This window comes from Rhinoderma darwinii, chromosome 1, assembly GCF_050947455.1.
Source record: "Rhinoderma darwinii isolate aRhiDar2 chromosome 1, aRhiDar2.hap1, whole genome shotgun sequence".
NCBI lineage: Eukaryota > Metazoa > Chordata > Amphibia > Anura > Rhinodermatidae > Rhinoderma > Rhinoderma darwinii.
The window spans coordinates 71,439,970-71,459,139 of NC_134687.1; the positions used below are offsets into that span (position 1 = coordinate 71,439,970).

General features: G+C 40.4%; 1 protein-coding gene across 2 annotated transcripts in view; it reads right to left on the reverse strand.

The window, feature by feature from the left end:
• Window positions 1–19,170, reverse strand: part of NFXL1 (nuclear transcription factor, X-box binding like 1) — a 121,147-nt gene that overhangs the window by 12,440 nt on the left and 89,537 nt on the right. For both annotated transcript variants that reach the window (XM_075859561.1, XM_075859555.1), the window contains exons 18-19: window positions 17,675–17,841; window positions 11,428–11,497 (exon numbers count right to left, since the gene is read on the reverse strand). In XM_075859561.1, the coding sequence (XP_075715676.1) occupies window positions 11,428–11,497; window positions 17,675–17,841 (237 nt within the window). The remainder of the gene's footprint in view (window positions 1–11,427; window positions 11,498–17,674; window positions 17,842–19,170) is intronic.

Sequence of the window (19,170 nt, forward strand, 5' to 3'; positions counted from 1 at the left end):
GTCTTACCAGTGCCCAACAGGCTGCTGTGATAGATGCAGATACATGGCATCCATCAGTCAATTATGAGGCAGGTGAGAGAGGGCGGGGGGGGGGGGGTTTGCAATCCGCTGAATTCATGAGTAAACTCATAACTATGAATATGCTGTATTATTTGTGCTCTATTAGTGAAACGGCACAGTATTTTTTTGTGATGTGGACTAACAATAGACCTGTCCCTGTAATAGCCTGCCCTTAAAGTAGAGCAGTATATTTAGGAGACATATCGCTTTAAGGGGTTTTCTATTAATATTTATATAATCGTATGATATGCACTACTGCCATCAGAGCCTAATACACTATGTCCACTGCTCCGTACAGAATTTAAAGAGCACCTGTCAAATTCTCCCACTTTTGGGGGCTGCTCTTGTGTGGCAATCTTAGGTGCCAGTATCCTATTTTATTGAAGTGCTGGCATGAAGAAGCTGGAGAGGAGATTTCAAATGGCCTGTCCTTCTTCTGTCTGGGATCAGGATACTTTTTAACATGGGCAGGAAATAGTAATTAAAAAAAGTTAACTTTGTAATTTGTTTGCAATCTGAATTATCTCTGTGATGAGTTAATGTGACTGTCATCCAATTACTGCACACCATGGTGACATTTCATCCATAGTGACATAACGTCCCATGGCAGCAATTGGATGATGTGGTCGCTTGAGAGATAACGTTCCAAATGTAAGCATATAACACCGTTTTTATATTTTTTCCATTTCTGTTGAAAAATGTAATCTGTGGACGACCCCTTAATGGCCACATCGACTAAAAATGAAATAAGGAAAGACAGCTTCAGGTATATTGTGTCTCACAAGAAGTTATACTGAGGGGGCCAATATTTTTCTATACAGAACATGGGCATGCCCACTTTTACTGACACTTACAATATGCGGATATTGTCCATGCCATATCAATAATAAATTCGAATAAGTTATTAGTGTATCAATCCATAAGAAATGTAGCTAGCAGCAACTAATAGGCTTCAAATGGGGTTGTCTTCAGCTAAATCCCCTGTTTTTTTGGTGGGCCAGTCCAACCCTAATGTCACTTTTCATGTTACAGAAGACCTGCTAATAACGTATCAGCCTTGATAAATTTGATACAATTAACAGATCTGATATAGGAATATAGGAAGGAGAAATATAAGCAGTATCCTTATTCTTTGGAGTAAATGCAAATAGGCTCTGCACTGAAGAGCTGGTATTCTTAATAAGTGACAGCTGAAAAAAAATATTTGCGTTACAGAACTTCATACCTTTAGTACAATTTACAATCAATCAAATGTTCTACATTATTTGACTCTTCGTTCTAAATTGTGAGGAAACTAGTGCTTTCAGTGTCCAGATGGAAATGTAGTCTACAAGCCATTACATTAATACAGCCTGATATCTATGGTTCAGTTCGCTTCCTTCCGCAGGAAATCTGGCAGCTACAATCAAATTACACCATGTGAAAAGACAAAGGAAAGACCTTTCACAATGTAAATGTTTGCAGACCCTTGCATATAAAAAGAGACCTGCTCCAGTCTGATGGAAAGTTAAACTCTGGTCAAGAAAGTACAAACCACAAAAGACAAAAAAAAAAAAAAAAAAGGATAATCTGCAGCCAAGAAAAATAGTTCACGTCTGGAGAGGAGAAACCGTGACATCCCCACAGTTCTGTTCCACAACCACACGAAACGTGCGAAAACAGTAATGCCAATAGATACTCAACTAATCGTCAGAGCCTCAACACTCAGATTACACTCTTTTCCTCATGACAATACATCGTAAGGGATTCTAGTTTGAATATTTACAAAAGTTTTTACGGTTCAGTACTTTGCTGAATGGTTACTCCGTGGGCCATGCTCTGTTAAACACAGAGTAAACATGTCAGTTACATTCTATAAAGATCTAAAAGGGGTATTCCCATCTTGGACATAAATGATATAACCACAGAAGATGCCATAATCGTCTGGATAGATGTGGGTTCCCTTCTCTGGGACCCGCACCTATCTCTAGAATGGGGCCCGCTGACCCCGTCCTAACTTCTGTTACTTTCGCTGCTCTCTGGCCACACATGGACAAGGTGGTCGTGCGTACAGAAAAAGGGGTGCTTTTCCGTTTCCTTAAATCCCATAGAAACAACAGGACCAGGAATAGAAGAGGAAAAGTTGCCAAAACACAAGGTTCTTAAATACACACCAACAAGATAAAGTCCAGTGGAAACGAAATATAATTTGTTGGTTTTTTTCAATGTGAAATACACTGTAAATCAATTTGAAAAATAAAAGCCTCATGTGGTAAGCAGCCACTAAATTCAAGGAGCACTCCTCATCTGAGGACCACATGCAGTAGTTGGGAATTTACGTATATAGCCCTTTGCCATCAAGGTTAAAATAAATGAAGAAGAATTTAAGTTGTTTTATAGTAATGCGAAAAAGTATTTTATATTGGATGGCATTTCTTTCTATCATGTAGTTACATAAAAGAAATGGAGCTGAATCAGAAGGAAGACATTGCATTTAATACTGACCTATGCACCCACAACTTGACATATGCACCAACTAACATGATTCCTCTCCAAACGGGATAGAACAAGCCAAACATATCCAACTGAATTGAGTAAAACACAATTTGAGGCCACGCACATGTAGATAGTGTATTGATCTGCAATATTAGTGGTTAATGATCATGTTGATCATAAAAGAATGGAAGGACTCACTAAGGAACTAAAGTATGTGAGATGGGAGAATTAGTAAAAATATGGAAAACCTGGGAGCACCAGACCACCTATATATTTCAGATTGGGGCCTTGGATTAGTATAGACGGTAGGGAAGAATTATAGTACCAGACCAAAGACAAAATCAGAGGGCTTGCTGTGTGACATGTAACTGGTTCTTCAATGTTGTACTCTAGAAGAATTTTAATAAATTAGCATTTCAGGAATATATTTCTAAAGTTGTAACATTTTGCATTATCAGCGGTTTTGGATTATTAGAGGACAGGAAATGTTTACGTTTTGAGGAAGACCACCTAAATAAAATGTTAATACAAAATATGTCCCTGTCACTTTGTTCTTTAATCAGAGTACTGGGTTTTCTTTATTTAGAGTTCTGGTCTTGTAAAATTACAGGTTATTACACGGTTCTGTGTGAAAACGGTGGATTATCAAAATTTGGGGATTACCAGAAACCAGATTAAAGCAATTTAAGTGCATCCAGGCCGAAAATCCTGTGACAAGCTGTACAGACAAACCATATACTATGCTAGCTTGAAGAACATTCTCACGTGGATTCCAAAAAAAAACCTCAGACCTTGTTTTAATATAAAAAGATGAAATATATCACTGACACGAGTTATGAACAGTCTGTGAATACTTTACAAAGCACAATGTGCTCTCAGGCAATTTATGTGAGAACGTCCTATGTGCTAATCTGGAACCGCAACAGGTTGCTTGTGCGTTCCATAAGTATTTATATTTTTCTGCTGACAAAAATAACGACATGTTTTATAACTCTCAATGTTAGAGGCAGTCCGGTGATGGATTATACATCCGGGGAAATAATACAAAGTAAAAGATTGTTACACAATTTAACTAGTGTTTTCTTATGAATTTTTACACAACATTCAGTTACTTGCAATAAATATAAAACCGATTTACTGTGACTAATCTCATAATAGATCGGATGTCTTCATCTCTGTTTAGCATTGTTGCCGAATGGATAGTTGCTTATTAATTACTTCAATAAACTAAAACAGTACATATAAAGCTTATATCAAGGTGGATATACCAACTTTTCACCTCATCTGGATAGAACTGTCATGTCCACCACACCTCGTACATTCTTGCGACATTCCCGTGTTTGCCCAGGAGGAATGTTCCTCAGGAAATACTGCCGTGGGCAGGAGTCTCATGACAAGAATGTTAATAGGAACAGAATCAAATATTTAGTAGATAATGTATATATGTATCAAAGTATATCTAGGTGTAAATGTTAGTGGTAATATGGGATTACATTAGGATGCATTTATAGATATCGGTATTGGATTATTGTATCGGGCATAAGAATATACATGTATTGCAGAAAACAACATACATATCCTTGGTTGTGTTTGTGTATCCCAGGTATGGTGTTGGGATTGTCAGGAGTTGTGATGGATCATTATCACCCATAAAACCAATTCCTTTGTGTAGAATCCCAATAAACAATATCAGACTTGGTGGTGGTAGCTTGGGGACAAGTCATAAATGTCAGACTAAAAGGATGACATATTCCAACTTCCCTTATTTTGATATATACAAACACATTCCATCAGAAATGTACAATTATCTAATGGTATGACCACTCAGAACTGGCCACATTATAGTCAATTACTAAAATGTGGATAAAAAGAGGGTCCAGGGAGGAGATGGTAGAAGCAGCAGGGAAAGGAAGAAGGATAAGCAGGACCACTGGACGGTAGATATGATCATATAATTTGACTTGTAACATTGTGCACATGTATATTTATATATGTCTTTTGTATATTTTAGTTAGTTTAGTCTATTTTATGTTGGGTTTTCTGTAGTGTCTTAGGCATGGTTTTAAAAGCATGCTATATTGAAAACCTTATAAGGAAGCATAGAATTGTTTACCGTGTGATCTAAGACTTTTGAATGTCATCAATAATAAAGATGTTGATTGGAGCTGATTGATGCAGGTCTGAATCCTTATTATACAGATATAGCTGTAGGTATCCATGTGTATTAAGCATATGAATACAAACATCTATAAACTCGGGTAACAGCATGTTAATTTCTAGCTAGTGGTGTTAAAAGGAACACGTAATAAAAGTAATAAGGAGTGAAATAAAGAAAAATCTGCCAAACACGTTCACCAGTTCCAGCCAAACTTTTATTGTTTATAAATGAAATAAATCAGGACTAACAAACAAAAATGTCTTATAGTATCTAAAACAAGATTTTTTTATTCACCGTAAAATCTATTTCTCGCTGAAGCGATTGGGAGAAACAGCACCATGGGTATATGCGCCTGCCACTAGGAGGCGATACTAGGTAGGATAGAACCTTAGCTCCACCTAGGCAAGCTATACCCCTCCCACAGACACTGGCTGATTCAGTTTTGAACAAAAGCAGTTGGAAAAAAAGAAACACAACCACGGAATTGGGAGAAAAACAAAACAGTCAGAACGACAGGTCCAGGGCCTGAATGCACAACAAAAAAAATAAAAGGGCGGGATCTGTGTCCCCCAATGGATTCAACAAGAAATAGATTTTACTGTGAGTATAAAAATTTTATTTTCTCGTTAATCATTAGGGGACACAGAACCATTAGATTTCCTAAAGCAGTTTTAGAGGGTGGGAAAAACAAAATAAAAGTACAGCTATGCAACCAGCCTAACAAACAGCTGCCTGCAACCCCGATTGACATCAGAGGCCAAAGAATGAATTTGGTCACACTTAGTGAAAGTGTGCACAGAAGCCCAGGTAGCTGCCTTGCAGACCTGAGCAACTGAAGCTTGATGCCCGACTGCCCAGGAGGCTCCAACAGCACTTGTAAAATGGGCAGTAACCCGAAGGGGAGGAACATTAACCCTGGACCAATAGGTTTCTAAAATCACAGACTGGTTCCAACACGCAAATAGAGGGCTTAGACGCTGCCAAACATTGCGAGGCCCCTTCAGGAATAAAAAAAGAAAATAATTGGAGTGCTAAAACAACTCTGTCACAGCCAGATAGATTTGGACTGCTCTTAACAAATCAAGGAAATGTAAAGCCTGTTAACTCACACAGATGAGATGGGGAGAAGCAAAAAGGATGAACCATTTCTTAATTAATATGAAAGGTGAAGACTACTTTCAGTAGAAAGGGAGGAACAAGTCGGAACACCACCTTATCCCTATGGATGACCAAGGAAATTGACTTGCAAGCGACTTGCAAAGAAGCATGTTTCAAAATCCACCCGATGGAGGTGCCAGCCACCAGAAAAGCTACCGTCCAGGAAGGTAAACACAGCGTTAGGCCTCATTTACACGAGCGTAATATACGCGCGTGCGACGCGCGTGCTTTTCACGCGTGTCGTACGCACCTATATTACTCTATGGGGCAATGCAGACGATGCGTGAATTTTGCGCAGCGCGAATGGGTTGCGTAAAACTCACGACATGTTCTATAATCGTGCGTTTTTCGCGCATCACGCACCCATTGAAGTCAATGGGTGCGTGAAAACCACGAAGGTCTTCCGTGCGAACTGCGTGATTCGCGCAAGAGCTGTCAAACTGAATGTAAACAGAAAAGCACCACGTGCTTTTCTGTTTACAAACATCCGAACGGAGTGTCTTAGACATGAGCGAACCGAACTTTACCGGGTTCGGCCGAACTCGTTTTGACCGAACCCGGCAGGAGACAGTCACTGTGCAGGGTGCTGAAAGAGTTTAAACTGGTTCAGCACCCTGGACAGTGACTTCCGATTCCAATATACGTGAACGTGTAAAAAAAAAAAAAAAAGTTCTGACTTACCGATAACTCCCGGCTTCTTCCTCCAGTCTGACCTCCCGGGATGACAATTCAGTCCAAGTGACAGCTGCAGCCAATCACAAGCCAAGCACAGGCTGCAGCGGTCACATGGACTGCCGCGTCATCCAGGGAGGTGGGGCCAGATGTCAAGAGAGGCGCGTCACCAAGGACGCGTCACCAAGGCAACGGCTGGGAAGTTCTCGGTAAGTACGAACCTCTTTTTTTTTTAAACAGGTTACTCGATATGGTGATCGGAATTCACTGTCGAGGGTGCTGAAAGAGTTACTGCCGATCAGTTAACTCTTTCAGCACCATGGACAGTGACTGACGTCGACTAGCCTCATCTCTATGATGGCGGCTGCGCGAAAATCACGCAGCCGCGCATCATACACGGATGACACACGGAGCTGTCAAGTGCCTTTTGCGCACGCAAAACGCTGCGTTTTTTGCGCGCGCAAAACGTACACGCTCGTGTAAATGAGGCCTAATACCTCTCAAAGGTTCAAAAGGAGTCACCTAAGAAGCTCAGAGAACTAAATTAAGATCCCAAAGCTCAATGAGATGTCTAAAAGGAGAGACCATCTGAGCCAGCCCCTGCAAAAAAATCTTAACCGGAGAACGAAAACCCAAAAGTTCTTTGAAAAAGAATGAACAGAGCAGAGATGTAAAACCTCGGGGAAGAAAAAACAAGTCCCTGTTCAAGGCCTGATTGCAGGAAGTACAAGACTCTAGGTATCAAACTTTTCATGGATGGAAATTCTCTCTCTGACAGCGCGTATTAATGCCTGCACAGCAGCTGAAAACGGCGATTCCTGTTCTGACTCAGAATCTGAGTCATAAGACACGTCTGAGTTAAGAGACTGATCTACATTGGAGGCAACATCATCATTGAAAACTGCAATGGGTTCCCCCCTGGAATGAGATTGACAACAAACGAGACCTGCCTAAGGCACCCCTACACCTCTTATGGGGGGGGGGGGGGGAAGTCTACTGCGAGAAGTAGAGTGAGTATTAGCCAAAGGAAAGGAAGTAGGGTAGAAGTAGCATCCTGGTCATTTTTTATGGCATCAGTACATGCTTCCAGGCTCTGGAACTACAATTTATTACAATGAGGAAGGCATGTACGCTACCGTTCAAAAGTTTGGGGTCAACCAGACAATTTTGTGTTTTCCATGAAAACTCACACTTATATTTATCAAATGAGTTGCAAAATGACTAGAAAATATAGTCAAGACATTGACAAGGTTAGAAATAATGATTTTTATTTCAAATAATTTTCTCCTTCAAACTTTGCTTTCGTCAAAGAATGCTCGATTTGCAGCAATTACAGCATTGCAGACCTTTGGTATTCTAGCTGTTAATTTGCTGAGGTAATCGGGAGAAATTTCCCCCCATGCTTCCAGAAGCCCCTCCCACAAATTGGATTGGCTTGATGGGCACTTCTTGCGTACCATACGGTCAAGCTGCTCCCACAACAGCTCTATGGGGTTGAGATCTGGTGACTGCGCTGGCCACTCCATTACAGATAGAATACCAGCTGCCTGCTTCTTCCCTAAATAGTTCTTGCATAATTTGGAGGTGTGCTTTGGGTCATTGTCCTGTTGTAGGATGAAATTGGCTCCAATCAAGCGCTGTCCACAGGGTATGGCATGGCATTGCAAAATGGAGTGATAGCCTACCTTTTTCAAAATCCCTTTTACCTTCTACAAATCTCCCACTTTACCAGCACCAAAGCAACCCCAGACCATCACATTACCTCCACCATGCTTGACAGATGGCGTCAGGCACTCTTCCAGCATCTTTTCAGTTGTTCTGCGTCTCACAAATGTTCTTCTGTGTGATCCAAACACCTCAAACTTCGATTCGTGTCCATAACACTTTTTTATAATCTTCCTCTGTCCAATGTCTGTGTGCTTTTGCCCATATTAATATTTTCCTTTTATTAGCCAGTCTCAGATATGGCTTTTTCTTTGCCACTCTGCCCTGAAGGCCAGCATCCTGGAGTCGCCTCTTCACTGTAGACGTTGACACTGGCGTTTTGCAGGTACTATTTAATGAAGCTGCCAGTTGAGGACCTGTGAGGCGTCTATTTCTCAAACTAGAGACTCTAATGTACTTGTCTTGTTGCTCAGTTGTGCAGCGGGGCCTCCCACTTCTCTTTCTACTCCAGTTAGAGCCTGCTTGTGCTGTCCTCTGAAGGGAGAAGGAAATCTTCAGTTTCTTGGCAATTTCTCGCATGGAATAGCCTTCATTTCTAAGAACAAGAATAGACTGTCGAGTTTCACAAGAAAGCTCTCTTTTTCTAGCCATTTTGAGAGTTTAATCGAACCCACAAATGTAATGCTCCAGATTCTCAACTAGCTCAAAGGAAGGTCAGTTTTATAGCTCCTCTAAACAGCAAAACTGTTTACAGCGGTGCTAACATAATTGCACACGGGTTATCCAGTGTTTTCTAATCATCCATTAGCCTTCTAACAGTTAGCAAACACAATGTACCATTAGAATACTGGAGTGATGGTTGCTGGAAATGGGCCTCTATACACCTATGTAGATATTGCATTAAAAACCAGACGTTTGCAGCTAGAATAGTCATTTAGCACTATAACAATGTATAGAGTGTATTTCTGATTAATTTAATGTCATCTTCATTGAAAAAAACTGTGCTTTTCTTTCAAAAATATCAATTGTCTTGATAAGCCAAAGTCCAGGAATGAAGTATCTGCTTCAAATTTTACTTCATTTCTTTATTCTGTTAATTTGCAGTTGATATACACAAGAAAAAAAAATTCTAAGAGACTAAACATAATAATGTACACAACTTAAAAACTTTTTGGCTCCTAGACATAAGGTTATAACAGTAGCGCATGAATATAAAGGATTTGTCTGAAAATAAGAGCTCGGCTTGTTCAGGAGTAGTTGACATCTTCTGAAGTAAGAAAATATGCAAGATTGCATTTAAACTATTACATGATGGTAAGTGAGGGGACAAAGTATGCCATAATATGGTTTTGTAAGCCAGACAACCCCTTGAAATGAAAGTGAATTTTCTAATAAAGGTTCCCCATATAATAATAATAACAGTCTATATGCTGACAATTCTACTACACATTTTAACAAGTAAAACCTTTAATGTGTCACGTGAAAACAAAAATGGAGAACAGTTTATTTAGCATTAATTTGATAGTAGAATCTATGGGTACGTTATAACAGAACATTTTAGAAAACATCAGTGAAAAGAAGAAAAGTTTGAGAAATAAAACTTCTTCTAGCTCAAGTGTTTATTATCTACTTTGCTGTAGTTAAAGAGATTATCATTATGATTTTCTGCCCTGCTTTTCTAAAACTTAGTGCCTTTGACTGCATATATTGTCCTTCAATAAACCCCACAATGTTATCTAAACATACAGTTCCCAATACGACAGCTGAAAAAGAAGCAAAGATAATGGCTGTATAATTGCCTGCCAGTGCGCTGAATCCTTTCTAATGTATTAGTGAAAGATCTGACTTAAGCTAATCCGATGGCACAAAATTTTTTTTTTCTTTTCTTATTGATTCCCTGAAAATAGCTCAAGTAAAGCAGGAAGGTCAGTTGGCACATGACTGAAAAAATAGCTGCCCCAACTAAGCGGAATAAATATCTTAATTAGTGTTTTTAAGTAAACTATAAAGTCAGCAGAAGTCAAAGAGTATGAGAAACCCCTCCAGCGGTGCCCGGCTTACATGAGAACATTTCATTTATACTGTTTATTTTGGAATTTGGGGGCTAGAACAACTTCCTAAATGTTATACTATATTGTACATCCTTACGATAACCGATATTGGATGATTTGGGGTCTGTGATGTTTTGTGGCTAAGTTCATACCACTGTTTGTCCCTACATCAGGTGTATACTGTAAAATATCCATAGGCTACTACTGTACAGATGTATGCCAAAAAAGTGTGTTTTTGGCATGCGCTTGCCAGGTTTATGTCTGAATACCTTTTCCTTTTTTTTTTTTTTTTTACAGTACTGCAAAGCGAAGTATGCTATGCTTTTCAGAGCCACAATAAAAATGTATATGTTAAGGATTTTCAGGGTTCAGCAGACTGTTTCCCGGTAATGGAAGCCATTTTGAACTGCTCATGCACATTGCAAACGAGGCTACAACGTCATCAGAGAGGTCAGGGAGCCGTGTGAAGAGAGGCCTGTGTTCCCGATCGCTGGCTGCAGTTTTTCCTTCCTGCATCAACATGTGTCCACTCATCTCATTTAGCGTCTATTGAGGTATTAAATCTGGAGACTGATTTCATTTTGGAGGTCTGAATTTTGGTGTCTGAAGTGCTGATGAAGGTGCATGTGCATTCGGTTGGGGATGTTCTGGGGTGTGTGATCTATACAAAGGGGTGAGATCTATAAAAGCTTGGGTTGTCCATGATTTTTGGCTTAGTGTTGACCATATTGATAAGTCCTGACTTGGCCACGGTGATCAATTGCAGACCGTAAAAGTAACGTCATTATTGACCCCAACACATTCTGGTGACGTGCAATACATATGGTTAGGTTCCAGCAGTGGGGTCTATAGATGGTTTGCAGTTCCCTGGTCTTAAGACGTTTAGGAACCACTGTGTTACAGAATACAGGCACACACTTTTGTATATGCATACAGTGCCACAGGTTTGCATCCCTCTGACGAGTATATGGATATTTCTACTATATTACCCAACTGTGGTATAAACTTAGCGTAAGAAGGCTGCCAAACATGTTAATACAACAGCAAATATTCTTCTATTGAAGTATAAATAACAATTACATTCCAGATGTCATTTCTCATTGGGTAAATTGAAGTTTAAAACACCCTTTATTCCTTACAAGACAGTAACACGTGGCAGGATTTAAGACACGGTCAGCCAATTCTTACCTCTTTTGGACACTGATTTTTGCATGAAGTCAACATATTCTTTTCTTTCTCGTCAGCCAAAGTCAGCTTTCTAAAAACAAAGAAAACGTATTAAACTATTATTGTAAAATACAAACTGACAATCACAATGATCATCAACACAATAATTTCCAGCAGAATCAAAGAAGCAGAGCAAAATGTTTCATGCTGCTGTAATGTTTCATAAACAAAGGAACAATGGTTTCTGGGATCCACAATAGGAACATGACCATACCATATGAACCCATAAATAGCAAGCCATTTGATAATCATTTCGCAGGAAGTGTTTTTCGCTATTTTTTGGGGAGAAGCAGGGCATGAAGAAGAACTTTAACCCCTTCAGGACGCAGCCTGTTTTATCCTTGTGGCAGAGCCAATTTTTAAAAATCTGACGTGTCACTTTATGTGGTAATAACTCTGGAATGCTTATCCCTATCCCAGCGATTGAGATTATTTTCTCGTGACATATCGTACTTTATGTTAGTGAAAAAATTTGGTCGACAAATTTCATATTTATTTGTGAAAAAATAGAATTTTTCTAAATTTGAATGTATCTGCTTGTAAAACAGATCGTAATCCCACACAAAATAGTTACTAGTTAACATCCCCCATATGTCTATTTTATGTTTGCATCGTTTTTTGAACATATTTTTCTAGGACGTTACAACGTTTAGAACTTTAGCAGCAGTTTCTCACATTTTCAAGAAAATTTCTAAAGGCTATTTTTTCAGGGACCAGTTCAGTTCTGAAATGACTGAGGGCCTTATATATTAGAAAGTCCCTATAAAATCACCCCATTTTAAAAATGGAACCCCTCAAAGTATTCAAAACAGCATTCTCAAAGTCTCTCAGCCCTTTAGGCGTTTCACAGGAAATAAAGCAAAGTAGAGGTGAAATGTTACAATTTCTTTTTTTTTTGTTGCTGAAATCCATTTGTAAAAAAAATTATTCTGTAATACAGAAAGTTTTACCAAAGAAACGCAACTTAATATTTATTGCCCAGATTCTGCAGTTTTTAGAAATATCCCACATGTGACTCTAGTGGGCTAATGGACTGAAACACAGGCCTCAGAAGCAAAGGAGCACCTAGTGGATTTTGGGGCCTCCTTTTTTTAGAATATATTTTAGGCACGATGTCAGGTTTGAAAAAGTCTTGTGATGCAAAAACAGTGGAAACCCCCAAAAACGTACGCCATTTTGGAAACTACACCCCTCAAGGAATTTATCTAGGGGTATAGTTAGCATTTTGACCCCTTAGTGTTTTTACTAAATTAATTTGAATTAGGCCTCATTCACACGGCAGGGTTCATAAATCGGCCGGCACCCGGCTGCATTAGAAATAATAGACCACTAATGGGGCTATTCACACGACCGATTTTTTGACGGCCGGGAAAACCGCCCGTCAAAAAATAGGACATGCTCTATTTTCGCCCGGGTACCCGGCCGCCCGGCTCCCATAGAAGTCTATGGGGCCGGGTAATACCCGGCCATCACCGGGATGTGTCCCGAGTGATGGCCGGGTTTTCCGGCTCTTGCGCTCTATCTCCTCCTCCTCACAGCGCAGAGTGCATGTGAGGAGGAGGAGTTGATGCCATTCTGACGAATGGCATCGCTGTACACGGTGTGGCAGGGCCGGGGTGCACAGCAGGTGGAGGGAGCGCTGCGCTGGCTCCCTTCTCCTGTTTGTTTTAAAAGCGCCCTGGCCCGGCGACACCTTTGATGGCGCCGCTAGTAGCAGCAGCAGCTGCGGCTGCTACTACTGTAGCGACGCCACTATAGCAGAGCGGGGAGGTATCTCCCCGCTCTGCTATGTGCTAGCCGCACTTTAGCTCCTTGAAGGAGCGGAATCCCCGTGTGTTCGGGGATTCCGCTCCTGGACAGAGCGCTTGATGTCTCTGTCCATATCTGGGCAGTGACATCAGGGGAAACTCCTGAAGCGGAATCCCCGAACACATGGGGATTCCCCTTCAGGAGTTGCCGCTGATGTCACTGTCCGGATCTGCCCGGCCCGGCACGGATGCATAACTTTATGCAAACCGGCCGGGCAGAATGGCCGATTTTACCGGCCGGCACTCGGGCTCGGACCCGACCCGGTCGTGTGAATCCCGCCTTAGTCTGTGAAAATGAAAATCGACTTTTTTTCTGAAAAAACATAGATGTTTTTAAATTTTTTACAAGGAATAAAGGAGAAAAAGCACCCCAACATTTGTAAAGAAATTTCTCCCGATTACGGCAATACCCCATATGTGGTAATAACTGCTGTTTAGATCGGCAGGGCACAAAGGGAAGGAGCACCATTTGGATTTTGGAGTGCAGCTTTTTGCTGGAATGGTTTTAGGTGCCATGTCGTGTTTGTAATTCCCTGGAGGGACCAAAATAGTGGAAACCCCCCCCAAAAGTGACCCCATTTTGGAAAACTTCACCCCTCAAGGAATTCTTCTAGGGGTATAGTTAGCATTTTGACCCCACAGGTTTTTTGTGGAATTACGTCGTGAAAATGAATATCAACATTGTTGCCCACCAAAATGTTGCATTTTTTCATTTTCACAAGGGATAAAGGAGAAGAAACACCCCAACATTTGTACAGCAATTTCTCCCGAGTACAACAATACCCCACATGTGGTGATAAAGGTGTTTAATTAGAAATTAATTAACCCTTTCAGGACTGATCCTTTTTTTGCTTTTTCATTGTCTTTATAACTCCCTTCCTTCCAAGATTCCTAACTTTTTAAATTTTTCTGTCAATAGAGCGGTGTGAGGGCTTATTTTTTGCAGGAGGAGTTGTAGTTTCTATTGACACCATTTAAAAGTACCATTTACTGTACTCGGAAACTGAAAAATTGGAAAAAACAGAATCCTCCATTGGTTTTTGGCTTTAATTTTTACGGCTTTCTCCATGCGGTAAGAATGGCAACTTAACTTTAATCTGCGTCTCAATACGTTTATCGTGATACCAAATTTATAGCGTTTTTAAAAAAATATTACTACTTTTTACAAAGAAAAAACTATTTTTCTCCCAAGTCTTCTTTTAATTTGAAGACAAATTTCAAATACAGAAAGCAAACTGTATATATCACAAATACCCTGTATACAACAATGAATATTAGAAACATGATCCGAAACCAACAACCTACGTTCATTGTGCTCATTCCTATACACTAGGACCATAGAAACAAATTAAACTATTTATTTATTTTTAAATAATTGTTTTGTATAGCCACATTCTGAGAGCCAGAACGTTAATTTTTTTGTAGCAATGTGAGGGCTTGTTTTTGTCAGAACGAGCTGCAGTTTTTATTGGTACCATTTTGTGGTACATACAACTTTTTGATCATTTTTTATTACATTTCCTTTAGAGCTAAGGTGACAAAAAAAACAGCGATTTTGGCGCTTTAAATTCTTTATTTCTTACGGCCTTCACTGTGCGCTATAAATTACATTATACTTTATTCTGCGGGTCGAAACGATTACGGTGATACCATACGTTTATTGGTACTGTTTTGGGGTACATGCGACTTTTTGATCACTGTTCATTCTATATTGTGGGAGGAGTGGTTTAGGCATTGTTTTCTGGTTTTTGTTTTTTTTTGCAGTGTTTACCGTGTGGGAAAAACAACATTATAGTTTTATAGTTTGGGTCGTTACGAACGCGGTGATATCAAATATTTGTACTTTTTTTTTTTTACCTACTTATGTAGTGTCATGTATTCCAATTGTCAGCATGACGTCAGTCACTCTGACAGTAAGCCAATGAGGACCAGCATTGGTAGGCTTCTGTACATGGCAGACCCAGAGGCCGTTGTTGTCCGGCCTCTGGTTACCATGACAACCATCGTCAACCCCCACAATTGCATGGGGGCTGCCGATGTGCTACAAACCCCCTAAATGCGGCGATCACTGCATTTAAGGGGTTAATTGCCAAATTCAGCGGCAATGACAGTGTGCATCAGGGACGACTCAGTGACTTCCTGTCACTCTGACAGGAAGCCTATCAGGACCAGCCTGAGGCTGGTCATGATAGGCTTCCATCCATGGCAGACACAGAGACCATTGTTTGGCCTCCGGTTGCCATGCCAGCCATAGGCAAACCCCGCGATTTAATCGTGGGGTCTGCCGATGTGCTAAAAAACCACAAAAATGCGGCAATCGCAATCGATCGCCGCATTTAAGGGGTTAATTGCTGAAATCAGCGGCAAAGGACCGCTGGCAAGAGTCGAGTGTCAGCTGTCAGAGACAACTGACCTCCCGGTTCACACAGTCACCGACCGAGTGCACCGGGTACCGTGCAGTACCTGTACGTCTTGGTGCGTGAAGTTACCTCCTGCCACGACGCACAGTTGCATCCTGGTGCGCCTAGGGGTTAATAATTTTTGCATATAAATTTGAGCGTTTTTCGATTACATCAATGTTTATTTCCAACAATATGGCCTCATTTTCTACACATTTATTTGTTGGTGTGGGGCACAGCTTCCCACTGATTTGGCAAGTCCGATCAACATGTCGAAAGTCCTTTATTAACCGGTTCAGGTCCACAATAATTTGGGTTTACAGGACTAAACACCATTCAGCTGTTTTTAGTATGCGATAGTTTAAAGGGGTTGTCCAGGTTGGGGGTTGTTTTTTGATACGGATGACCTACCCAAAGCAGAATAAGGCATCTGTATATAAATCGGTGGGAGTCTGACACCCTGCACCGATCAGCTGTTCTGGCTGCCTCCGAAAGCTATGCCAGGGTCAGTGCCAGAAGCAGAAGGCTCTGACCACTGTATTGTGCTGTGCCGCAGCACTGCTTCAATTCAAGTGAATAGGGGCAGAGCTGCAGCATCCGAGAACGGCCACTACAAAGTGACTGGAGTCATCTGCTTCCAGCACCAACCCCTACATAGCTTCCGGCGCTTGGAGGCAGCCAGAACAGCTGATCAGTGCGGGTCCCGGGTGTCAGATCACCACCGTTCATATACTGATAACCTATTCTGTGGCTAGGTCATCAGTATAAAAAAGACAAACAGCCCCCAACCTGGACAACCCCTTTGACCGCTATAACTTTTTTATCTGTTGGGCTCTTAAATAGTTTTCTGCTTGTTCTTTTCTTGACCAATACAGGTTCTATTTCATAATTTTTAAATACATATTTTTTGCTTTTTACAAATTTTTAAGCTTCTAGGTTAAAATAATTTTTTCTATATGCTAGTTAATATTTCTGGAAAACATATAGTGGCGGAATTTATCAACCTTTATACCCCACCGTAGAAAAGAAAAGTGCTTAAAATCACAATTTACACTGAAGCATGGCTAAAATTTATTGTAATTTACACCAAAAAACTGGCATAATCTATAGTTGAAATCTACGTCAGCTCCTAGCTGGCGTAGATTTCACACTGTAGGGGGTTGCCATGTAAAGACCTGTGCTGGGCTTCGTACCTTTTTTTATACGAAAATAAATAAAGATCTATATATCTCTATCTATCTATATAAAATACGGCTCACCTCACCACTCCTCCTTTCCCCTCCTGTTCCCCTCAGCATTTCGCTGCTCATACATCGTACTGATCATGTTTTTTATTGTATGGCCGATGAGGGGGGAATGGATTGCGCATGGCCGCGGTTGTTGCACCATAACTGGCCGAAAGATGCAACATATTTAAAGAAACGGTCGTCGCTTCATAAATGTGTCGCATCTTACGCAAACTTTCTTGCTAGTAAGACTAGCGTATGTAACGCCCCATAGTGTTACCCTAAAATAGATTTTTATTTACTCTGTCTACCAGTAATTTTAATATATTACAAGTACAATTTAGGGTAGTTAGGTTTGGGCTAGTAGTACAATGATTGATGGGGATGGTTTACAGAGTAAATCTGTTGTAGTGACTATTGTTACGGTTAATGCTGTGTAGGGTCTACTCAGGCAATCCGTTATGTAACCACTGGGACCAATAGGCAGTGTATTTCATGATATAGATACAGAACTATAAAAGCCTTTAGATCACAGAACCCTTGATATCTCCTATGGAACATGCAATACAATAACACTTGGTCTTTCTGTTTTAATAATTCAGTGTGTAGTATCCTCTATGGAGCTGTGACGACTTTCTGTATGCTTCTTTACTACCTATTTTTTTGTATTTATCTTCCATTTATTTTTCAGTAAATGTTGTATATGTTGAGTAACATGATACTTAGACCTACATAAAGTACAAGTATGAAGAAGAAAAGTAAAGACCGTGCATACCTGCACTCAATGTAAAGGCTACTGATTTTGCAGTGGCACTTAGTCCTGATCATCTGAACACATAGTGGGCAGTCCCCTGGATGACATTGTAGACTGCAGCGATGGGGGCACCCTGGTGGTCGAGGTTTTGAGCATTCTTCTTCACACATAAGGCATTCTGGAGCACACTGGAAGGCATGAAATGTTTATGCTGCAAAATCTGCACATGTAAACCACACAGAGGCTGAGCAATATCTAGAGTTTATTTGGCTAAGCATGGGACAAGGAAAAGTTGTTAATTTCACTGAAAAAACATTTAATGTTATCCTCTAAAATGGGAAGATCTTTCATGGGATCACATCAGGGAAATATTTACTGTATATAGGTCAAATAATGAAACATGTAGCGATGATCTCTGATTCAACATTCCCGGGAGAATCATTGGCTGTACACATCAGCATTTGGCTTTCCGTTCCATCAGAAATACCGGAAGCACTGCTTCCGTTGCATGGGGGGACACCACCAGCAGCCGACGGAACCCATTGACTTTATTTGGTTTGGTCTGGTTTCCGCCATCTGGTTTGGAGGTGTTAACACCCACAATCTCGATGTTTATGTCTACCACATCCTAAAACCTGGGAGCATTAACTAACCACCTTAGATACCAGCTGTATGTGATCTGTAGAGAGATGTTTCAGTCAATATTAGGAAACAGAATGTAAAGGTCCGTTCACACGTTGTGGTTGAAGTGCTGTTAGAACCGCATCGAAAAAACGCATCCGAAAAAACGAGTGCATTTTCACCACAACCGAAAAATGCGCTAAATACCCATACTTTTTTTCAATGCCTTTTTAACCTCATCTCAATTGCAACATATGAATGGACCAGAAGGCTCAAAACAAGTCCTACAATCCTCTCAAACGTATCACTAGTGAGCAGGGTGTAAAATGCTGCTAATATACGGGTCCATATTAGGCCGAACATATTTGTAGTCATTCTATAGAAATACAAACACCACAAAACTGTACATAGAATGATTGTTATTGAGCTGTTTTCAGATGGGGGGACACAAATTTAATCTTGATGATTTAGACAAGGAATCCGACTGGAAGTGCTTTTCAATACGTGCCACAATCCCCTTAAGAAAACACTGAATTATTATTATATTCACTCACACAAAGTTATAGAATACCAGTAACAGATAACCAAGAAGAGAGGGCCCTGCCCAAACAAGCTTACAATCTAGAAAGGCAAATATATCAATACTGCCATAGATACAGGCCTTGGCTCTGTGTAAAATCTGGCATTCATTTGACCGATGTCCTTTAAAACTGGCTTAAAATGGTTTCCACCAGATCTAACCTGCATATACATGTACGCTCATTTAATAAATAAAAATTCAGTTAAAGGACATTGGTTAATAAGTTACACAGCTGCAATAAACAAACCACATCCCTTTAAGGGTACCTACATACATAGCAGATTTATGGCGAATTTTCCACAGCATTTCATGCAGG